Source organism: Aedes aegypti, chromosome 1 (genome assembly GCF_002204515.2).
Source record: "Aedes aegypti strain LVP_AGWG chromosome 1, AaegL5.0 Primary Assembly, whole genome shotgun sequence".
Lineage (NCBI taxonomy): Eukaryota > Metazoa > Arthropoda > Insecta > Diptera > Culicidae > Aedes > Aedes aegypti.
The window spans coordinates 285,067,507-285,093,212 of NC_035107.1; the positions used below are offsets into that span (position 1 = coordinate 285,067,507).

The 25,706-nt window shown below is 39.5% G+C and overlaps 1 protein-coding gene across 3 annotated transcripts in view; it reads right to left on the reverse strand.

Moving 5' to 3' along the window:
- The window catches only part of LOC5575947, a 547,305-nt gene that overhangs the window by 402,731 nt on the left and 118,868 nt on the right, over positions 1–25,706 (reverse strand). For all 3 annotated transcript variants that reach the window (XM_021838036.1, XM_021838035.1, XM_021838034.1), the window contains exon 4: positions 25,423–25,563. In XM_021838036.1, the coding sequence (XP_021693728.1) occupies positions 25,423–25,563 (141 nt within the window). The remainder of the gene's footprint in view (positions 1–25,422; positions 25,564–25,706) is intronic.

Genomic DNA, 25,706 nt, shown 5'->3' on the forward strand with positions numbered 1-25,706 from the left:
ACGTGCTCGGCTGGGATTCGAACTCAGGACTATTAAATGCTAGACGAGCGCTTTACCAACTAAGCTACCGAGCCACTTGGTGACCCAATAACTTTGATGGTTACAAGTTACAAGAGTCGAGAATGACACGTTGATAGCCTTACCACATCTTTACTCTTCCACAATACAGTTGTTGTGGAAGCGATGTAGGTATGATAGGCAAACAGTTTCAACACTTAAATAAATCGCACTCGCTCTGCGCGCGTGTGTAGTAAACATGAGATATGTAGGGATTTGAATTCGAAACTTGTATACATCTAAGTTATTGGGTCACCAAGTGGCTCGGTAGCTTAGTTGGTAAAGCGCTCGTCTAGCATACAAGAGTCCTGGGTTCGAATCTCAGTCGAGCACGTGGAGTTTTTTTTTTTCATAATTTCACCCATAATTTATCCGTCTTTAGCACGCGCAATTAGTCAATTAATTTAATTTGCTTAGTACGATTCGAAGTATTAAAAAACCCGATGCTACAGAAAAATGAATAAGTCGTAAACCGTTTGTATTACTGTCAAAAATCGTAATTGACGATTGACGAACTTCAAAACCTGGCAGCCTTTTAATGATTGAAAGGGGGTATATCGACGATATATGGCTGGGGCACACTGAACTGGAATGAAAAAGCACTGACGAGAAGCGAAACGTGGGAAATCTTCTTTCACCGACGAGAGAGATGTAATACAGCGTGTGTTCTGTGCGATAGTCGAATTATAACTGATTTTATTGCTCATCGTTAATTGTCTCCTTCGTGTAGATGCATATGTGTGTAATTTAAGTGTTTGCTTTTCATGTATTGTGTGTGTATAAAACAATAGTAATGAGGGTACTATAGACTAGGTAAGGATGCGTAGTGGTTTGTCAATTGTGTTCTTAAATTTTATTCATGTTATGTTAGGGTTCAGATCTTCTCCAACAACGAATCTAGACAAGGTTAAAATTTAATTTCATTATTTCAAAAAACGATCAATATTTATCAAAAGCTTATTGCACAATACAAAAGCCGTCTAGGGGAGGAATAGTTTGGCATCGGTTTGTATCAGCATCATTCACTTCAATACGAGGAAAATTTCAGGTTCTCACTGATCAAAGCTTGACACGATGGATATTGGCACATCACTCCAACTAGACTCTGGAAACCTTGGAAGCCTCTTGGGAATGCTTAGGGATTACCATCGGGAAACTATGAAACCCGTATTAAAACTACTGAAAATATCTTAAAGACCTCTGTTAACCTTAAGAAATTTAAGGAATATATGAAGGCACTACGGGAGCTCCTTGAAAATCGGGAATAATCTAATTGGGCTCTTTGAGCTTTTTCTTATGAATACTTCAGAAAGATTTTGAAGCCTCAATGAACTCTCATGAATCAATCTTTTTGAAGTCTCGGTGGAGTTCCTGAGAATCACTCTGTTCAGGACGGCACCCAGTCGTCCGAATTATTAGCTGCGGGGCGAGCGCCAGCAACGGCTGAGTGACCGGCCGTCCAACGAGAGAAACTGACTCTGCAAACCACACATATCACACTCAGTACCATTTGAGACAACACAGCAATCACACACGCTAGTTGGACGAAAATACGAGAAGTGAATTATAAATTGTTAGTTTGTTGGACAGGACAGGACTTAGTACACGAAAAGGCTTCGTAGCCGTGCGGTTAGCGGCGTCAGTCGTTTAGGCGTATTGCGCTACGGAGTGTGGGTTCGATTCCCGCCCCAGTCGGAGAAAACTTTTCGTCAAACGAAAAATTCTTCACTGGTCCACTGGTCGTTCCATGTGTCCGTTGTCTAATGTTAGTAATGTTCAGTCTGTGCAGCCTTTGGCTGAAGACGGTGTAAATTGTCTTTTAAAAAAAATGTAAGACAAACAATCATGCAAATATGTACACTAACCAACTTACGACTTACAACTAATCATGCAACATTAGCTTAAAATTAGTGAACTAAACTTACCAAATGTGAACTTAAATCTAATGGATTAAAATGAAATTTCAGCTAAAAGCGAACTCTACCACAAAATCCGAGTTTTGCTAAACGGATGGTCCGAAATCCCATCACCTGTGCCAACAAAATCTTTTAGATTTTCATCTGTGAAAGCAACAATTAGCTGCGATCAACGCAATCTTCGCCACGCGGGTGCAGCAGTTCGCAATGGCGGCGGCCTCATTTACTTGTGTATGCGGTCGGCCAGTTGAACCCGACGAAGAGATGCTGCAGTGCAGTGATTGTTTGCGACCAATTCATCTCGCATGTGCTTCATCTAGACGTTCCATAGGTGGAAGCTGCGTTGTGTGCGTTCGGTGTATGGAGAAGAATCCCCCAACGGCACGGTCGCTTTCGAGGAGATCGTCAAGTTCGACTGCTCGTGCGAGAATTCTCCTGGATCTGAAGCGGCTGGAAGACGAGAGGATCCTGCAAGAAAAGGCAGCCGAGGAGAAGGTTTCGCGTGAGAAGGAGTATCTGGCGAAAAAATACGACCTGATGCAGGCCCAGCTAGAGGAGGAGGAAGAAGGCAGCTTGAGAAGCCGTCGCTCGATGTCCAGTATCCAATTAGTGGAACAGTGGCTTCAGAACGAACCCGTCGTAAATTCAGGCTCTGGCATCGGATGCAGTGGCATTCCCGCTGGCACGGAATTACGCACCGGTACCGTTCACAAGCAGAAACCATCGGCTACAACAACATTCGCTGCGGCTTCAACGCCGAAATCCGGACAACAAGCAGAGCTTACCTTCGGGCTCAATCCAAGCCTGCCACTGGCCCAAGGCGCGACTTCTGAAGCAAATTGTGGGCAACCAGCTGAACCGGAGTACCACGCGCAGGATCCATTGGACTGGAGCCTAACTTGGGACGTACCTGTCGCACATCAACCGCTACCAAAAGGGCAATTCGCTGTGGACTTGCAGGAGATTCAGCGGAAATTCCTTGGCGTACAGCTATGTCCGTCAAAGCCGTATACACAGCAAGTGGGTCCATCGTCGTCAAGCCAACCTGTTAGTGGTAACCACCCGGTTGCCAATCTCCATGGAACAAGTTCGTCGCAGCAGGAGAATATCGCTACAATACCAGCGACGACAGGTGGTCCACAACCGTGCCAGGTAATCTTGGATCCAACTGTCTCTCAGCACGACCAGTCGTCCGGCCTCGAAGCACTTACCACTAAACAGTATGCACCAGCAGCAGTTACCACGGTGAGTCAATTATGCTCTGATTATATTATACCACAAAATAGAACAAATGCATTGCATTCGAATGCAACGTTCAAAGTATCAAAGCTTTCTTCATTAATTGAACACACTCCCTTCGGCGTAACCGAACCATACAAGCCCCCCCAAGCTCTTCGGAGCGATGCATCAACGTTTCACCCAATGTATAAAAGCACCCCCTATGTCCGCCCCGTTACTGCCCCCTCCGTGCACTTCGCTGATCATCCAGTTGCTTCCTCTTCCGGTCTGCCAATATTGCCCAATGTACGAACAGTTCCGAGTAATCCGACCCCAATAGTGTCTTCAATCGCCGTAAATAGTGGTCACACGATTCCGATTCTGCCTTCCGACTCAACTTCTGCCCTCGTACCAGCAACTGAACCGTGGATTAGTGCTCCGACATCTCAACAACTCGCTGCCAGGCACATCGTTAGCAAGGAACTTCCAATCTTTTCGGGCGATCCTGTCGAGTGGCCGTTGTTTGCAAGTTGCTACCAGAACACGACACAATTGTGCGGTTTCTCCAATGGGGAAAATTTGATGCGTTTGCAGCGGAGTCTTAAAGGTAACGCACTCGAAGCAGTAAGGAGCTTGCTTCTAGAGCCATCGTCGGTCCCATTGATAGTTACAACTCTGCAGACTCTTTATGGACGGCCGGATTTAATTATCAACTCACTTCTGCACAAGGTTCGCGCAACTCCGTCTCCGAAGCCGGACAAGTTGGAAACGTTGGTATCCTTTGGCCTTGCATGCCAAAACCTTTGTGGCCATCTTCGTGCAGCGGGTCAGCAAGCTCATTTCTCCAATCCAGCTTTGCTTCAGGAGCTAGTGAACAAACTGCCAGCAAATATTAAGCTTGATTGGGCGCTCTTCAAACAAAAGTGTGCTACAGTCGACCTTGGAACTTTCGGTGATTACATGGCACAACTAGTGGTAGCTGCGAGCGATGTTGCTCCCTTTCAACCTTCCGAAGAAACTCGCTTCCAATCGGATAAACGAAAGGGTAAGGAGAGACTCTTTGTCAACGCACATTCGTCTGGCACCCCGCCGGAAAACGTTGGAAGACGACAACAAGCTGGTACCTACGAGAGCAAACAGAATCAGCCAAAGCCGTGTCTCATTTGCGAAAAACCGGGCCACAAGGTACGAGAGTGCGACGCTTTCAAGAAGTGCAGCTTAGAAGATCGTTGGAAGCGCGTTCAAGAGCTTTATCTTTGTCGGAGGTGCTTGATTGCGCATGGAAAGTTCCCTTGTAAGGCGTCGTTATGCGGTATGGACGGTTGTGAAGAACGACACCATAAGCTGTTGCATCCAGGGAAGCCAGAGCCAACGAAGTCTTCGAAGCCAACCAAGCCAACAGAAACGCTCAATATCCACAATCAACGCAAGATGACAACGCTTTTCCGTATAATACCGGTAACGCTATTTGGAAACGGAAGGTCTGTCCACACCTTTGCGTTTCTGGACGAAGGGTCTTCTTCCACGCTGATTGAAGCTCGGGTAGCCCGCGAGTTGGGAGTTAAAGGAGAGATTTATCCGCTTTGCCTGCAATGGACAAGTGACATAGAACGGACTGAAGACAAGTCACAGTTGATTCGACTTGAAATTTCTGGTCGAGGAACGTCCAAACGGCATGTGTTGAAGGCAGCCCACACAGTAGAGAAGTTATGCCTCCCAAATCAAACTCTACCCTTTGATCAGTTGTCGGAACAGTTTCCGTACCTCCGTGGCCTGCCCATTGAAGGATACAGCAACGCCATGCCAACCGTTCTCATTGGTGTGGACAACACGCATCTGAAAATTCCTCTAAAGATCCGGGAAGGAAAAATCGGTCAACCAGCGGCAACGAAAACTAGACTTGGGTGGACTATATACGGCGAAATCCCTGGGGAAACTTCTTCAATAGAACGTTTTCACTACCATCTGTTTGAGGAACGACGTAGTCCCGACGACGAGCTCCATGCCCTGGTGAAGGAGTTTTTTTCGGTGGAAAATGTTGGAGTTTCTGTCGTTCCTCTCCTGGAAAGTTCCGATGAGGTGCGATCAAGAAAAATCCTCGAAGAAACGACTGTTCGCCTACCTTCTGGACGATTCCAGACCGGACTGCTCTGGAAATATGATCACATCCATTTTCCAGACAGCAAACCCATGGCAGAAAATCGTCTGAGGTCTTTAGAACGACGTTTGTTGCGCAAACCTGAGCTTTTCGAGAATCTCAAACAGCAGATACTCGAATACGAGAAAAAGGGCTATGCTCATAAGATCACACAAGATGAGATCCGCAACTCTGATCCTAAGAGGGTATGGTACTTGCCATTGGGGATAGTTGTGCAACCCAAGAAACCCGGGAAGGTACGGCTTGTATGGGACGCCGCAGCGGCAGTACGGGGCCAGTCTCTTAACTCTGCTCTGTTACCCGGACCGGATCTTCTGACCTCCCTTCCGTCGGTCCTCTCCCGATATCGACAACGCCAAGTTGCGATCAGTGGTGATATACGGGAAATGTTTCACCAGCTCCAGATCAGGCCCGAAGATAAGCAGGCTCAACGTTTCCTTTTTAGAAGCGATACCACCAAGGAGCCCGATACGTACGTCATGGACGTTGTTACATTTGGTGCAACTTGCTCACCCTCCTCAGCACAGTTCATCAAAAATCAGAACGCCAAAGATTTCGAGGCCGAGTACCCCGAAGCAGCTGCCGCTATCGTCCACAATCACTATGTGGACGACTATTTGGATAGTCTCGACACCATCGAGGAGGCAATAGATCTTGCACTGCAAGTCAAAATGGTACACGCCAAGGCCGGGTTCCATATACGGAACTGGATGTCCAGTTCCAAGGAAGTCCTCTCACGGGTCGGGGATTCCGCAGAAGAACAACAGAAAAGCTTCAAAACCCATTCTGCTTCGACCTCGGAACGCGTTCTTGGGATGAGTTGGTTTCCCAGTTCAGATGAATTAGTCTTCAACGGATATTTCCGCGACGAACTGATGCCACTTTTTCACGGAGATGTTATACCAACGAAAAGGCAGCTACTGCAGGTGGTGATGAGCATCTTCGATCCCCTCGGACTGGTGTCGCTCATAGTAGTTCACGGGAAAATCCTTATCCAAAATGTGTGGAGAGCCAGTATCAATTGGGATGAGAAAATCACTTCAGATCTGTTCAGTGAATGGCGTCGGTGGATCAAATTATTGGGACAATTGGATGCAATTCGCATTCCGAGGTGTTATTTTCCGGGATACCATCCGGAAAGCTTCGAATCTCTTGAGCTGCACATATTCGTCGATGCTAGCGAGGAGAGGCGTACGTGGCGTCTGCGTTCTTCCGAATTGTGGACAGATCTCAAGTGCGCTGTGTGCTGGTTTCATCGAAGACGAAGGTGGCCCCACTCAAACCTCTTTCAGTTCCTCGTCTTGAGTTGCAGGCAGCACTACTGGGAATCAGATTAGCAAAGTCAGTAGCGAAAAACCACACTCTAGTTATCGTCCGTCGATTTTTCTGGAGTGATTCAACCACTGTTCTCTCCTGGCTGCAGTCCGACCAACGGAAATACCGGCAGTTTGTGGCGTGTCGAGTGTCTGAAATCTTGGACACAACGAAGGTGGACGAATGGCACTACGTACCTTCGCGATTGAACGTTGCAGATGATGCGACGAAGTGGAAAGATGGGCTCCAGATCAACAGCAACCACCGTTGGTTTCGAGGACCGAGCTTCTTATACGACCCTCCAAGCACAGAAAACAAGTAAACTCTACAAGATAACTCCTTTTCTGGATGAACGAGGCGTAGTTCGAATGGACAGCAGGATCTCCAGTTTCTCTGAAGCGCTCTATGATTTTAAATACCCAGTAGTGCTACCCAAAAGCCACTACGTTACTCAACTGATCGTCGACAGCTACCATCGGCGGTACAACCATTGCAATGGAGAGACAGCGGTGAACGAAATGCGACAGAGATTCCATTTGTCGGAGATGAGAGCAGCTTTTCGGAAGTCTCGGAAGATTTGTTCTTGGTGCCGGGTTTACAAGGCAACTCCATCCGTTCCAAGAATGGCACCACTACCGGAAGCACGGGTGACTCCTTATGTCAAGCCGTTCAGTTTCGTAGGGTTGGATTACTCCGGTCCCCTTCTGATCATCCAGGGTCGACACGAAGTGAAGCGCTGGGTTGCCCTCTTCACTCGTTTAACCATCAGGGCAATCCATCTGGAGCTAGTGTCCAGCCTATCTACGGAATGCTGCAAGATGGCTATACGACGCTTCATAGCACGGAGGGGGGCACCTTCTGAGATCTATAGCGATTGAGGGACAAACTTTGTCGGAGTCAGCGGTGAATTGCGAGAGCAGATAAGGGGCATCAACAGTGATCTGGCTTCCACGTTCACAAATACCATCACCCAATGGCGCTTCAACCCACCAGCTTCGCCACATATGGGGGGGGCTTGGGAACGTATGGTTCGTTCGGTAAAGTGTGCTTTGGCTGCGGTGTCTGCCGAACGTAAGCCAAACGAAGAAACTTTGGTGACTCTTCTTGTTGAAGCAGAGTCTGTGGTAAATTCAAGGCCGTTGACCTACATGCCGCTAGAAACGGCAGAGCACGAGGCGCTTACGCCAAACTGTTTTCTGCTGCTGAGCACTAGTGGGGCGAATCAACCACCAAGTCAACTTTCGGATGGTAAGTTGGCCTTGCGATCCAGCTGGGCGTTGTACCAACGTCTACTGGACCAATTCTGGGTTCGCTGGGTGAAGGAATACCTGCCCACCATCACTAAGCGAACCAAATGGTTTGTTGAGAGCAAACCAGTCTCGGCCGGTGACCTGGTTATGATTGTAGAAGACCGACTGCGGAATGGATGGATCAGGTGACGAGTTCTTCGTGTGTTCCCTGGACGAGATGGGAGATGTCGCAGCGCAAATGTCCAGACTGCAACCGGCGTTCTACGCCGTCCAGTAGCCAAGTTAGCCGTCCTAGAAGTGGCGGATACTGCTCGTGAGGACACGGACCAATACGGGTCGGGGAATGTTCAGGACGGCACCCAGTCGTCCGAATTATTAGCTGCGGGGCGAGCGCCAGCAACGGCTGAGTGACCGGCCGTCCAACGAGAGAAACTGACTCTGCAAACCACACATATCACACTCAGTACCATTTGAGACAACACAGCAATCACACACGCTAGTTGGACGAAAATACGAAAAGTGAATTATAAATTGTTAGTTTGTTGGACAGGACAGGACTTAGTACACGAAAAGGACTGAAAATGTAAGACAAACAATCATGCAAATATGTACACTAACCAACTTACGACTTACAACTAATCATGCAACATTAGCTTAAAATTAGTGAACTAAACCTTTCCAAATGTGAACTCAAATCTAATGGATTAAAATGAAATTTCAGCTAAAAGCGAACTCTACCACAAAATCCGAGTTTTGCTAAACGGATGGTCCGAAATCCCATCACCTGTGCCAACACACTCTGTTCGCCAAAATTTTCAAACATTTCTCAGCTAACAGTAAAGTGGTAAAATGAAAATATTTTGATTTAAATTATTATTAAATCAAACCCCAGTTGATCATCGACAACGATTTCAGCTATCAATACATTGAAGGCGCCACCCACATTTCATGATTTACTTTTTTCTGGTCATCGTTAAACGATCCACTGTCATCGTAAATAATTCGGGCTCAATTTTATTTTTTTCACCGGAAGGAAATCGATTCTCTTTCTGCCTTCTGCCATGGCATTGTGTCGGCGGCGCGCCGGCTCCACATTGGCCATCGGAAAAAAAATGGTGCAAAACATAGCAATTATGAATTTTCACTACATTTAATGGCACAACTGGCAGTGGCGATGGCGGCGTCGAGAAGCATTATTCTTCCTGGAGTGGCATAAAAATGATAGACACATAAAAGAGCACTATGTGCGGCGGTGCGGTGAATCATACTTTCGAAACTGAACCGAGTTACAGCGGTTCAGATGTGAAAAATCATGGCAATATTAGGCATTCCTAAACCTCATATCTTACAAGTTTCGAGTGTTGTGTAATATTTTTTGGAGATGTAGACCCTATGTTGGGCATAGTTGCCATATTGGGTCTTCTTTAGCCGAGTGGTTAGATTCCGCGGCTACAAAGCAAAGCCATGCTGAAGGTGTCTGGGTTCGATTCCAGGTCGGTCCAGGATCTTTTCGTAATGGAAATTTCCTTGACTTCCCTGGGCTTAGAGTGCCATCGTACTTGCCACACGATATACGAATGCGAAAATGTCAACTTTGGCAAAGAAAGCTCTCAGTTAATAACTGTGGAAGTGCTCATAAGAAAACTAAGCTGAGAAGCAGGCTCTGTCCCAGTGGGGACGTAATGCTAAGAAGAAGAAGAGTTGTCATATTCCAGCTTTCACAGAACACAATTTCAATAAGAATGCTGTTCTTCGTTTGAGGCTCTCTATTTTTTCGAAATTCAAATGTTTAGACTATCTTAGACAAGAGGTTACTTCTCTAATCAATTCCTTAGTCCTAGAAGATTTTTGCCAGCTTTTCAGGAAACTGGACCTCTGTGCGACTGCTGTTGGGAAGTGCTACGTGTTAACATCAGGTCAATGATAGCCCTCCTGGCCCCTGTCCTTTTAGGGGCAGGGAGTAGGGAAAGGTGGTCATTACTTTTCCCATTTCACTCTACAATAGCGACACATGCCAACGTGGTGATGTGTGAAGTGCTGAGAATGACAAATTGTAAAAAGTTTTTGAAATGAAGTGTTGAATCGTTTGATTGAAAGTTATTTTTTCAGTGATAATTTTGACTGATTTATTCCGTTTTGCGAAGCTATGAAGTGTCGAATAAATAAGCAGAAAGATGATTTTGGGTTCACATAAGCCTCTCTTTTTCAAAAGATGTTCAGAGCCACCCTGATAATGGAAAATTATGGTTGCAGTACATGCTCATAGTAAATTTAAAAAAATAGAACTTCATGAAACCAAGATAAAGTCTGATGGACAAAATGGCTTGTGCACAATCTGGAGAATCTAAGATATGGGTTGTGGGAAGGATATGCGTGATTTGTGGGGATTTAAATTCGAAACTTCTAACCTTCTGAGTTATAGGGTCATCGAGTGGCTCGGTAGCTTAGTTGGTAAAAGCGCTCGACAAGCATACAAGAGCTCTGGGTTCGAATCCCAGCTGAGCACGTGGATTTTTTTTCAAAATTTCACCCATAATGTATCCATCTTTACCACGCGTAATGAGTTAATTAATTTATTATCCATGCGGATTGGATTACCGAACATCTCAATATATGTGTCAATAGATACTTTGCTTTTTCCATGCTTGACTTGGATTTCTCCCAACGATTCTTTCGAAAAACTCACCATAGATGCATTCAAGTATTTAAAAGCGATTTTTTTTTTCTTAAAATAGCCCGAGTGATTCTTCTGAGGATAGTTTTATATACTGGGTATGCATTTTGCATGCTGAACTAACTGCCCGGCAGGCAACAGTGCACTATGGTCCAATCAGTTTTCCGCGGAAAGATGCATTTTGAGCTTTAGAATGAAACATTAGACAAAAACGGTATTCTACAAAGTTGTTTGTATTGTGGGCTTCGTGGCCGTGCGGTTAGCGGCATCAATCGTTTAGGCGTATTGTGTCACGGGGTGTAGGTTCGATTCCCACTCCGGTCGGTGGAAACTTTTCGTCAAACGAAAAATTCATCCCTTGGCCACTGGGTGTTATGTGTTGTCCGTTGCCTAATGTTAGTGATTGTTCAGTCTGTGCAGCCTTTGGCTGAATACGGTGTAAATTGTCTCTCATTAGTAAGGTCCTTTGTTTGGTGTTATTGAAAATTAGGGTGGACCACATTTTCATAGAAATTGTTTAACTAACTTTCTTATTTGTAGAAATTATATTATACATACTTCAGCAATGTTGTAGACCATTCAATTGCGAGCTAAAAAAAAGTTTTTCTGTATCTCTTAAATTGACCGATTTAGAGCTATTTTCCTACGGTGACATAGGGTTTTCCGAACAAAACTGGTTTTCTGGCTCTAGAGTTTTCAATTCATATTTCTCATCAAAGTAGTCTATGAAACACCTTTAAAGCTTTAAAAAATGCGTAATTTGGTGAGTGAAGAAACTCGCTATCTCCTTCCGTTTGGGAGTTATTGTTGATTTTCTAAAAAACATGCTCACTTTGATTGAGAATATCTCAGATTGGGGCAGACATAAAAAATATCTTTTGACGGCATTCAAAAGACAAATTACTGTATACTATATCAAAAAATTACAGATGTGTTATTTTTGTAACTCTAATAAAATTTCTTGAAAAACAAATAGTTTTAATCGCAAAAACTTCAATAAATTTTGAACTAAAATTGATATCATCAATATTTTTGCATGAAAATTTGCGTTTTGTTTAGTTCGAAAAGTCGTTCATAGATGACTTTGACGAGAAACTAATATTTAAAAAAAAACTAGAGTTGAAAAATTTATTTTTGTTGGATCACCCTGCTATGATTAGGAAAAAATGCTCTAGATTGGTCAAATTTTAAGCTATTTTTGGCAAAATTGGTCAAAATTTCAAGTTTTACCGCTTTGCCAAAGAGTATATACCAGTATTTTTGCAAATAAAAAAGTTCTTTATATGATTTGTGTGATATTATGAACCACCCTTGTTTTAAATGACACAGTTTGAAAGCTTACATTTTTAGAAATAATTTGTTTTTAGGGCATTTTATTAGCGTTACAAAAATAATACATCTGTAATTTTTTAATATTTTATTTTGTCTTTTGAATGCCGTCAAAATTTTTTTTTAAAGTTTGCCCCAATCAGAGATATTCACAATCAAAGTAGGCATGTTTTTGAGAGAAAAACAACAATAACTCCCAAACGGAAGGAGATAGCGAGTTTCTTCACTCACCAAATTACGCATTTTTCAAAGCACTAAAAGTGTTTCATACACTTCTTTGATGATTTGAATTGAAAACTCTAGAGCCAGAAAACCAGTTTTGTTCGAACCACCCTATGTCACCGTAGGAAAAAAGCTCTAAATTGGTCAATTTAAGAGATAAAGAAAAACTTTTTTGGCAAAGTTGCTTGAAATTGAATGGTCTACAACTTTGCTGAAGCATGTATAATATAATTTCCACAACTAAGAAAGTTAGTTAAACAATTTCTATGAAAATGTGGTCCACCCTAATTTTCAATAACACCAAACAAAGGGCTTAACTAATACAAACAACTTTGTAGAAGACCGTTTTCTAATGTCTAATGTTTCATTCTAAAGCTCAAAATGCATCTTTCCGTGTAAAACTGATTCCTGAACCACTGTGCATTGGTGCTTCTGGTGGGTAGAATGGATCAAAGTAATCCAGGCTACTATGTTCTACAGCAAAAAAAAACAGTGTTGCTCTGAAAGTAAGTGCATGATCATCTCAGCATGGATTAGACTTTGTTATCAATAATAACAAATTATCCTTACGCCCTGGGAATGATTTTACATGAGAAGAGTTTGTTCACTTTTCCATAGATTATTATTTCGAGCAGTTAGAGGACTGCTTTTTTTTCAAAGTAATTTCCATATAAACTTCAAATGGCGTGTGCACAACCAAATTTCTTCCAAATTACTTCAAAGTTTGGGAGAATGGTTTTTATCATAATATACACCGTTTAAGCATAGGGGAGCAAAATTTTCAAAACTTGCATCAGTCTAATATACATAATTGGTGTGTAATGGATATTTACATGATGATTCATGTAAACTTCAAGGAAATGTCATGTAGACCAGCAGCAGTCTTTGGGATTACGTGATATATAACACAAATTTACATAATTTGAAACTTTTAATTAACATGGTACCATGTTTACATCACATATATGAAGTTCACATGGCATGTAATCTTCATTTTTTAATCAGAGTAAATATTTCTTGTATAATTTAGGAATTTGAAGCAGTATTACCATTGAACCCGTAGATAGACGAATTGACCCCTCTACCGAGAGCTTCATATTTTACCGCTAAAAAAAATATACAAATCCCGATAACTTTTTTGTTTCTCGATATTCTTGCACTATTCTTTCACAAGTTCTCAAAAAATTGCTCAAGTTTTAGAATATGTGTTGATATGGATAGTTGGTCATCTCTCCGGAGATGTTCCAAAATTCCTTGGGGGACCGACCCGCAGCCATAACCCACATTAATATCTCAGGCTACATAATTTTTAATGTATTCGGATATTCACCCCTCGGAATAATACAGTAATGCGAGTAGGTTGTGAAAAAATTACGCAATTTGGTGCAGTCGTCTTTGAGTAATGACCATTAATGTTTCTGGTACCCCCTGGACAAACGAAGATCTTGAAAACTCTAAAAAACCTCATATCGTAAATTACGATTGGAGAAATCTCCAATAACCGATTTGTAGCATTTTTTCAGAGTAGCTCCTTGTTACCTGGTGTTGTATAGTACACATTATATTTTTTTGATGAATTTACCAAAAACAAAATGGCCGCCAAAGATATTTTATATGGAAAATGTCGGTCCCCAAGGAACATCGGAATAGCTCCAAAACCAGAACACCAATGATTAACATTGACACTTAAACAAGAAGAGTTTTTTGAGATCTTGTGAAAAAATGGTGCAAAAATATCGAGAAACAAAAAAGTTATCGCGATTTGAATATTTATTCTGCGGTAAAAAATGAAGCTACCAGTAGAGGGGTTAATGGTGTATCTTGAAAAAAAAAAAAATTCTTGAGGGTTTTGATGAAAGGTATTTGAATGAAAACATAAATAAATTTCCAAAGAAACATCAAGCAAAATATCTCGGTATAAGATTCAACAAAAAAAAATCTGGAACCTTCCATTGATATTCCGTGAGGAAACTGTTTGTTTAAAACTTCTTGGAAAAAATGAATTTTAAAATTCAAGCAACAAGTTAATTTACGCGAAGTTACTTAAACATTTTTTTACTGGAATAGTTTTTCACTCCAGGGTAAATGACTGCCATCTGAATAAAACCTTTCCGGGTTGAAATTTCTTTAAAAGATCTGTTACCTATGAATTAAGTCTAAGTAGCCCACCATTAGTTTTGGCAGTCATGATGTTGTAGTTGTAGTTCGCAATTTCAAAGGAAAAACACTCAGTCTTCATTGTTCATAATTCTTCTATAAAGTAACAAAACCGTAGAATCATTTAACATCAATCATCGATAATCCAATCAGAGAGATTATTATCACCGGACACTTCGAGCAAGGTATCAATTTGGCTAAAAATTTGGGAAATCACAATGCAGGGAAGATGCTGCTCTATGTTAAAACATTTGAAACAGCACAGTTGGCATCATTCAGAATACAGTGAGATTCCGTTTTTGACATGCTCCGTTTTTAGCATGCTCCATCCCCCAGATTTCGGCAACAAAATGGATTCATTTTTGGCAAAATTATCGAATACCATTAAAATTTGAAAATTTTGATTAATATCATTGTGTATTTAGTTTTAGTAATTTGAAAAACTTTACGCCTACCGCACTTCAGAGCTCAATTTTCGTCGATATTCAAGTAAATTTCAAAAGTGTCAACGTATAATGTATTGTTTTGATAATATCTAAAGAAATAAATAACCCATAGAGCATTTGTATGACGTTACGTTTTTTAGGGAATGATCCAACATTCTATACCTGTATTCCTCAGACTAGAGTATAGATTCTAATAAAGGATACAAGATCCTGGTGATCCATAGCTGTGTCAAGGGGTTTTCTAAGCGGATTCAGGAGGTTCCTAACGGGACTCTATGTTCTTATTGTGGACTTCTGAGAATTTTCAGGGAATTCCTGTTTTTCCTAACGGACATTGGGAGTTTCTTGTGGGATGCTGAGAACGTATAATTACGTATATTCCTTGTAAACTCCTAAGATTTGTACAGCGTCCTGTTAATTTCTAACGAAATACTGTGGATTTTTAGTTGTATTTTCAGTATTTCTGGCACAAACTCAAGGATTTTCAATAGATTTCAAGCAGATTTTGAAATTTTGCTAGTGATGGTTTGGGAAGCACTTATAAACATTTGAGAATTTACATCGAAGACTTAAGAATTTTCAACAATATAGCAGCTGAATCCTAAATTTTAAGCGATGTTTTCCATATTCCTTGCATGCTCTTGGGTATAATTTCTGACTTCTAAACATGATGCTGTGAATTTCATGCGGGTTTCTGTGAATTCTTAACGAACAGTTGAAGATTCTTCTTGGCCTCTAGGGGTTTCATAGCGGGATCCTGCGAGTTTCTGTCAAATTCATATAGTAAACTTATTAGACACAAGTTCAACTTCTTATACACAATTAAAACTGATTACACATTGAAGTGATAACAAGCTTATTTGCGTATTGTAAGAAATTATGGGCAACAGTTTTGGATCTTGGGATACTCATACGGCTTTCGAGCCGCATGTTAGGCATCACTGTTCTATACCATTGACATCTAACATTGTTTACCTACTTAAATCAATGATTTTAAACGGTCTTCATTTATTAAATTTATTTATTCCTTATTCCTAAATTTAAAGATATGTTAAATATTATTCTGTTATCAAAAAACGCATTAAAAATGAAAATTCCTATTTATTAACCTGTTTTTATAACTAAGCCGAGTAGCAGGCTCGGTTTCAGTAGGAACGTAACGTGAAAAAAGAAGAATAAGAAGAGGAGTATTCGTAACTTGCTTTTAGTGGTAGCCTCGACATTCAACATGTTGAGTGTTAACAATGTGAAAAACTCATTCTACTACTCAAAAATAAGATGGCGTCAAAACCCAAGATGGCCGACAGATTGTTTCACTCCAAATAATACTCATATTCATTACTTGATACGAATAAAACAACAACAATTGAAAACTTGTAACTTTGATGTACGAAAAATTATGTTTATATTGATAACACTCGCCATATACGTCAAAATCGTAAAACATGATTAAGAAAATCGTTGATGTCATTGGGTAAATACCATAACCTAGTTTAGTAGCCTATCTTACTCAGTTTTTTTCTCAGCTTTCTGATGGTGATATCATAATTCAAAACGAGCGGTGCGCTAATGGTGAATGAACAATTTTTCTAACAAAATTCAAATGGTCGGTGATCAGACAGGCTGAACAAAGTGTATGTCAATGGTTTCAGTAAAATGAACTCCCAGCATTCGAAATATGAAAATATTTGCATTATTTGCTGTGATAATGGAACTTATCTATTTGATGATATATCTGTATCAAAACAACATCGAAAAATTCCGAATTGACAGAGTTCTTAACGTATCTTTGAAACGTCATAATATCCTCTAGTCCGGTCTGTCTGAACACCGACCAAATGAATGCTATATCCTTCCTCTACACGCTGCCACTAAGTTTGCTATGTGTTCCAAGGGAAAGCTAGCTGACGTACGAGGGGTTCACCAATTTGAGAAAACCGAAACGACCACCCTTAAGGTGAAGATGAATCGAAGCCAAAACTCAAATTTTCAAGAGCACAAATCTGGAGAACTGATCATCCGTTTGAGCTGAAAACTTAATTGATTGGTCACCATCAGCTAATGATCGTTTCAGGTCAAACGGATGTCTAGTTCTCCAGATTCGTGCTCTCAAAAATTTTAGGTTTGGCTTCGATTCATCTTCACCTTAAGTTTTAGCATATACCTAAGACAAGACGTGTCAGGTCAAAGTACAAAAATGAAACCAATTGCCTGTCAAAAAAGACCACCTTTCATTGGTTGTTTTGGCAAAGGCCTACTTTCACATCGTTGAGTTGGATTGCAACAGAGCACTTTGTTTCTAGCCCGGCCGTGTTGCTAGTTCATAAATTAGATTTTTCATCAAGAGTTTGGAAATTTTTCACAAAATCTTTTTGTTTCAAATCTGTTTATATTTGATGTTAAGTGTTCTTGTGATCTTACAATAGTAAAAAAAAAAGCTGAATTTAGAGCAAAACAATTGATATTATGTCAATTTTCTCTAAAAATATCGCCTGTTTTAGCTTAGCTTAGCTTAGACTGACTACACATATCAATGGTTGCTATTCCATGATTGACCGAAGACAGTGAAAATGCACAAAGAATCAACTAGAAGTTCGGCTGGGATTGGCCATAATCTACTTCAATGTGCATAATTCAGTGCCTCTATTTATACAGGGTCAATAACGGCGCCGGCCACGTCCTTGCAGTCAGGTGGGATCGGGGGAAGGAACATTAGTGTGTAACCTTTGCTATTTGGAGACCGTGTTTTCCTCTGCATCTCCACAAAGGTTACTGGGAGGGATGTTTATTAATGGGAAGGATCGTTGGGTCACAGAATTCACTTTGATAAGCGATTAGACCATGATAAATAATGATTTGTGAGATATATAAATGCTTATATGTAAATATAATATTTTCATTTGATATGAACAATTTCTATGTAGAGGAAAATTTTGCCGACACTTGAGGTGACGAACCATTCAAAGTTTGTTGAACAAATATCTACAACAAATTTCTATAGCTTGTGTTATTATATTTTACTTATTTGTTATTATATTTTAAAGCATGTGTTATTATATTTTACTTATTTGAAAAGAAACAAAAAACTCGATTGGTTGGAACATCATAGAACACTCTTATTCTCATGCCGACACTTACAGTGGCGAACCATCCAAAGTTTGTTGAATAAAGTGAACCTTTCACAAGTCTACACTTGTAGTGTCGAACCATTCAAGGTTTTTTTTTAATTACAAAAATAGAGGTAAAAAGGGGTGTTCTGAAAATAAAAAAAAATGTTAAACAGAAATAATTCATGAATCAGTGTTTGTGTCGACACTCATAGTGACGAACCATTCATAGTTTGTTGAAAATTCATATTTACGTCCCACCATTGTAACGATTAAATGTGCAGTCATAGATTAGAAATAGTAGCATGAAACGAGCTCACCAATTGATCAGTTATCCTTGACAGAGCAGCCACAATCCACTCTCAGCTTCACTCGTTTGCTCGGCTATATAAAAGCACTCAGAAAAAACTGGCGCACGACCCGAAAAGGGAAAAAAAACTGACGGCTGCTAGGGCTTTCTTGACGCACTGCCCAGGAGCAAGCGTCAAGGTCAAAAGATCAAACAGAACTCCTCTAAAAATATCGCCTGTTTTGAATATAAACCTGAATTTTGAAAGTGATAACACCCTCAATTGCACTAAACGAATAAAGCGTGTAAGAAACAACTAAATTTGAGTCTTGATATATGAATTTGTTCACAAGATTCGCTTAAAAAGAATATTTGTAGCACTGGCTTTCGTATCGTCAAGGAGCTTTCGTATCAACTACGGAAATCTGCTTCGAAATTAACCGTTCAGAAGTCTGGCCATTTGGTTCCAAAACGATAATGTAACAACGTCAAAATGACAGTCTTGAAATTAAAAAAGGGTTTCAATTTTGGCTCCTGACAAAAATTACAAAGTTGTTCCTATTTAAAAACCAGACAAATATTCTGCAGAAGCTTTTGGCTATCGTCCAATCAGTTTGCTTTCCTCCATCAATAAACTCATTTTTAACAGAACGATGGTGCACATAAATGAAAATTAAATGTTTGCCAATGGACAGTTCGGATTCCGACATGGACATTCGACCACTCATCAACTTTTACGTGAAATGAATTTGATTCGTTCTAACAAATCTGAAGGCTATTCTTCTGGTCTTGCTCTTCTAGACATAGAAAAAGTATTCGGCAGTGTTTGGCATGAAGGTTTAATCGTAAAATTAAAAAAAAACTTTGATTTTCCAACATACATTGTGAGAATAATTCAAAGTTAGAACTCCAGGTCTGAAAGACTTCCTATAAGAGCTGGTGTTCCTCAAGGCAGCATTTTGGGACCAGTATTATACAATATTTTCACATCTGACTTACCTGAGTTACCTCAGGGATGTCAAAAATCCTTGTTTGCGAATGACACAGGCCTCTCCGCCAAAGGACGAAGCCTGCGTGTCATCTGTAGTCGATTGCATAAAAGTTTGGATATTTTTTCTTCATACTTGCAAAAATGGAAGATTTCTCCTAATGCTTCCAGAACTCAACTAATAATATTCCCACATAAACCAAAAGCTCTTAATTTGAAACCTTCAAGTAGACATGTTGTCACAATGAGAGGGGTTCCAATTAATTGGTCAGATGAAGTTAAGTATCTAGCGCTCATGCTAGATAAAAATTTAACTTTCAAAACTCATATTGAGGGCATTCAAGCCAAATGTCACAAATATATAAAATGTCTGTATTCATTTATTTACAGAAAATCTAAACTTTGTCTTAAGAACAAGCTTTTGATCTCCAAACAAATTTTCAGGCCAGCCATGTTGTATTCATTACCAATATGGACTAGCTGTTGTAATACCAGGAAGAAAGGTCTGCAGAGAATTCAAAATAAAATGTTTGAGAATGCTTCCTCCATGGTATAAATAGTACCAATGAGTTTTTTTTTAAGACCCACCACTGACCCCCACACCAAAGAGCTCACACAGAGAGCCCCCTGGTAGTGGACACTTACTTGTATAAAACAATTTTAAACTAATACGCGGAGGTTTGAATAACATATACAAACAGTGTAAAATCCCAGTGCAAAATTGTTCCTTTGAAAGGATGCACAGACGGTTTATGGACAAAAGGTCGAAAGACAAAAGGTCGAAAGGACAAAAGGTCGAAAACGATTTACATGGAGGGAAATTTTTCCTTCTTTGAAAAAAGATTTTCGACCTTTTGTCCCTTCTTTTTTGTTCTTCGACCTTTTGTCTTTCGACCTTTTGTCCTTTCGACCTTTTGTCTTTCGACCTTTTGTCTTTCGACCTTTTGTCATAGATTCAAAAAAAGTAAATAACTACGAGTAAGAAAAGATGCAGGTAAAAACTAGCATGCGCCAAAAAAACCTTACATTATTAAATGGTTGACACGTTACAGTAAGTAATCATTTACATTCCTCAGTAAATGTTGCTAGAGCTTGCTTTTAAAATGAATGTTGTTAAATATGTTTTTTAAATCCTTTGGAAGTGAATTAAACTTTAAAGGGCCGTAACTGGTGATACGTTCTAGCCCCAGATTTGTGTATGCTCTGCTTCTCGAAAGCTCAAATGCATGTCTAGTATTATGGATATTTAATCTATATGGAAAAGAAATGTTGTGATGGAAACTGCGGTTGTTCAAAGTATTGTGTACATACATAATTGTTTGGCAATCGCGCAATCCAAGTACGGGGATGACTTTGTGATTCAAATTACTGTAGAGCGAAAATGTTGGCAAGAATGGAGATAAATTAAAAATGACTTTCAAGCATCTGTTCTGCAAAACCTGTAATCTAATTTTCGATTTTGCCGCATGACCCCAGACAATAATGAGATACTGAAGAATTGAATGGATACAAGCATAATAAAATTGCATTAGTACATCTTTGTGCACAAAAGAACGTACTCTTTTCACTAGTCCACATAACGACGCCATTTTACCTGATACATTTCTTATGTGGCAATCCCACGAAAGGCAAGGATCTAAATGCAAACCTAAATATTTGAAAGATGAAACTTTTTCAAGATGAACATTTCTGACGCATGGGTTAGGATGTTGCGGTATTGATTTACGGGAAGAATGAAAAACCATATACTTTGTCTTTGCCAGATTTAACGAAAGACGATTGCCGTTGAAGTATTCTTTGAGACTCTCAAGATCCTTTTCAATATCGTTGACAATTAGTTGAACATTGGCCTGCGGGTAAAACAATGCAGTGTCATCCGCAAAAAGTCTTGGAATTCCTCGAAGTCTTAAGTTACCCAAATCATTAATAAAAACTAAAAACAATAGAGGACCAATGTTACTCCCTTGGGGCACTCCAATATCAATTGGGCGTAAACTACTACGAACGCCATTTATTACAACAAATTGCTTCCTATTTGAAAGATAACTTCTTATAAGATTGTTTGCGATTCCTCTTATACCACATCTGTCGAGTTTTTTCAGATGAATTTCGTGGTTTATTGTGTCAAAAGCTTTTTTCAAATCAATGAAAAGACCTCCAACAATGTTTTTTTGATCTATTTGACTGATCAACTCATCAATAAGCTCAATAATTGCAGTAGTAGTTCCACAACCTTCCCGAAAGCCGTATTGAAATTTATAAAATACATTGTTGGCACACAAAAAACTTACAAGCCGGCATGTTAGAAGTTGCTCCAAAATTTTGTTCAGGACTGACAAAGTAGAAATTGGGCGATAGTTAGAGGGATCCTGTTTGTCTCCAGATTTGAATACAGGTGTAACTTTTGTGATTTTTAGAATATTGGGATAAGATCCAGTTGTTATCATTTTATTGAAGAGCTTAGCCAAGATTACTGAGAATGGCTCTATGTTAGCTTTCAACAAATCTGCTGGAAAGTTGTCATGACCTTTGCCTTTTCTCCCATCAAGCTGGCTTATCAAAATACGAACTTCGTTCGTGGTTGTTGGTCTGAGAAATATAGTGTTGCTAACATGTTTTACAGTTTTTTAAAAAATCATAATTGTCATAATCATAATCATAATTGAATACTTTGACAACATCATACTCTGAATCTAATAACCGTCCATCTTTAAGTAACTTTATTTGATCGGTCTCTTTAGAACGGCCAAATATTTGATTGAGGGTTTTCCACACATTGACATGACTAGAACTTTTCAAAATGTTTTCGTAATATACTCTTTTGCATCGTATTTTCGCATTTTTAACTTTTTTAGAAACATGAGCCAGCATTTCAGTATTACGTTTATCATTGGGATTGATTTGTGTTTTTCAAGATAATTATTTTTTATTTGTATCAATCGCCAGAGGCCATAAGTCATCCATGGGCAATGTACTCCTTTAATTTTGACAATTTTAGTTACGGTTTTAGTACACTCAAGCAATAATGAATTATAACTTGTGACAAGAGTGTACAAAGTAGCATCAACTTCGTCAGTGATTTGAAGATTATTTACCAAGATTGAAAATTGGGTTCGCAGTTTCTCGTGATCTACCATTTTTATTTTAAGTTCTAATAATTTTTTATAACGAATTACTATGTTGTTGTTTTGCATGTTGATTGGAACGTTTACATCGCCAAAAAGAAAAAATGGTTTAGACGACGTGGAGGTTGATAACCAGCCTTCTAAAATATTTTGAAATTCATTGTAATCAAATGATGGTGGACGATAAACACCGACAACATTGAGAAAGTTGCCACGAAATTTGATTTCTAAGTGCACGTAGTACAAGTAATCAATAGTTTTGTTGCCTATCAATTTATATTCTAAAGATGTTCTTATAAAAACAGCTAACCCACCAGACGAACTATCACGGCATGAGAAAAAAGCACGGTAATCAGGAATGTTATAAACACAAATATTCTCCTTTTTCAACCACGTTTCACCGACAATTATGACATCAATATCTATTTTACACTCATTCACAAAATAAATCAATTCATCAAATTTCTCAAAATTATTCATTCCTCTTACATTCCACTGGATCACATTCAAACAGTTGTTGTTCATCCCACAATTTTGATTAAAAGCATTTAAACTATTATAATACTTATTTACAATCATATTAGGTAAGGTATCCATTTTAAACATTTAGGTATTTATACCATTAATCGAAATTATTCGTGAAATTATTTTACTGTACATTTTTTCTACGCTTAGGTGACGGAGGATGCCCAGAAGCATTAACGTCATCAGGCCCGTGAGTAGACAGCAAGAAGTGATTTATAATACGACTAAGATCTTCTCTGGTTTTAATAATCTCTGGTTTACTGCCAACATCTTTCTTAACCAACACAACTCCGCCCCTACCAGCCCAAACGTACTTAACATTCAGCATTTCCTGGTGCTCTCTAAGCTCTTTCAAAAGCTCCAAAGAGAGAGGAGACAACTCATCTCGTAATGTTACGTTCATCGGTTTCCCATTAATATTGAACGTTTTATCGATGGCTGTTGAAAGTAACTTTCCAAACTGTTTTTTCTTATTGAACACTGCCTCTTTTGATTCACTATCATGGAATACAATTCTAATAGGAACCAGCTCGTTACTAGCTTTGGTGTTGACAAAAATACGCTCAGCAGATGCTACAAGTTCAGAGGGCTCTCTGAGTCCTAAGTACAAAAGTATTTTTTCCACTAACTGCAGTACATTTTCACCAGGAACAGTAGGAATACCCCACACAACAGCTTTGTTAACCAAGGATGCTCTGTCAGACCTATCCACATTAGCTTCTAACTTATGTACCATACCCTGTAACTGATGCTGAGATTTTTTCAAATGGTCTATTTCCTCCTTCAACTTTTCATTTTCTAGCTTTAGATCCTTAAAATCGGTGACAATCTCATCAAATTTAGCAGATAAAAATTTTTGGGATTTTTCGATTGAAGTTGTGATTTGTTTAACGTCTGCTTTAACCGACAGCATTTCCTTAGCAATAGATGCTGAAACAGTTGCTTTCATTTCAGCAGCAAACGAAGACATCAAGGAGTGATTAGTATTTTGCATAGTTACGATTCGTTGATAAATAGCAGAACAATAAGATGAACAAAAATATTCGGTATCCCTCATAAGACGCACAGCATTTCCAACAATGTTTTTACATTAAAAATGAGAACTCGTTAAACAGTACATACACGTTAAAAATTTGGAGCTATCCGTATCTTTTTTCGAACAAATATTGCAGATATAAACGTCATCTGTATCCATTATGCAAAGTTTAGATGAAAAAGCAAGCTGAAGCAAAAAATATCAACAAAGAGGAATGTAAATAAACAATCTATATGAGGAGCAACACGAACTAATACTAAAACGTAAAATCAGAACAAAATTGAAACACACAAGCTATTTGGTTCAATGGGGTGAAGTACTAGAATAACGACAGATAGGTGTTGCCAGATACAAACATTTAATAAAAAGTCCTACGGTTTTTTTGGGCGCGAATAATAACCAAAACAATAACGACAACCAATGCTGAACATGAACTCTAGTATCCACGGCTAGTCTGTAAAACGAACGTTGAAGTTTGTTTTCCAGCCTACCAGACTAAACCGCTCAACCAGGACCAAAGCACTTTGCTCGTCAAGTAGCCGTTTGGGCGGCAAGAAGTATCACAAATACAAGCTTTTTTTGTCTAGGGAGCGAGACCACAATGAGCATCAATCAGATAACTTACAAATGTTTTCGCTTGTCAAGTGGCCGTTTGGGCGGCAAAGAATAGCGCGATAAACCTTTGAAAGAATCGACGACACTAGCAAAGTGTATCTATAGGTGTACTAACAATTAACTTCTACTCAATTCGTTATATTTTCACCAACAATTTTTTTCGTTCCAATACAGCATCGACAGCATAACAACAGCAGCAACAACAAGCAGGAGCGCGTTCAGAATGAATCACACAAAAAAACAATAGACCCTTTTATCAAGATCACTAATGGGCATAACAATCTGTTTTTTTTTCAGTAGTATTCAAATAGTAGCCACAACCACAACACCATTTAGCTTGCACAACAACGTTATCACTTTACAATCCACAAAAATCAAGAATTAATTTAAGTTTATACACAATTAAACTGAATTTAACACGCGGGAAGCTAAAGATTGCGTGTCAACCATACAACAGTGTTGCCAGAATGAGTTACATAGAATATCCAATGTTGAAACACTGGAACAAATGTCATACAAAAAAAAATCTTCTATTGCAATTTCCAATTTTAGCACGGTTCCGTTTTTGGCAACTGAAAATAATTTTTTTTTTTTTTTTTGAGTTAATTATAGAGGTTTTAAACTGAAAATAATGACTTTGTTTCCTAAAACGGAATCCCAGTGTATACACATTTTCGTGTTTTGTGCAACAGAGATGTCGGAGAACTTCGCTCATTTAGTTCTAGTGGTATTTAATCGAACAACTGCCAGGTGGTTAAACTTCTATTTATAGCGCGATTGTCCGAAATAAGATTTAAGCTCAGTTTTAACATTTTTCATGGGTATATAATATGGATTGAAAGCTTTCATTTATATTGGGCTTTCCGTTTATTTGAAAAATATATATTTGATCTTAGGCTAGCCAAAACCGGTGATTCTACCCTTTTGAAAACAATTCGCTAATAATTAGACACTCTGCCATTAAATTCCCCGCCGAAAGCTATTATTATATCTTACCGATACATTCCACCGAGCCGTTCGTCATGAGAATCGGTTCCCACTCGTACAGACAGTGACAGCGCCCCTCTTTGCATCCCAGGCGGCTGTGCGTCATTTCGCATTGTTCGTGGAAAAGGCATTCCTCGTTGAGTGACACCGCTGCAAATAGTTGTGGACGGAAACACGTGAGAAAGACTTCTGATGCGTGTGCAGAGTGGAACCAATGGAACTCATTCCATGTGATGGAAAAAAGCGTATCAGAAAGGACAATTTTCCAATTAAATAAAGGAAGTTTATTTTCG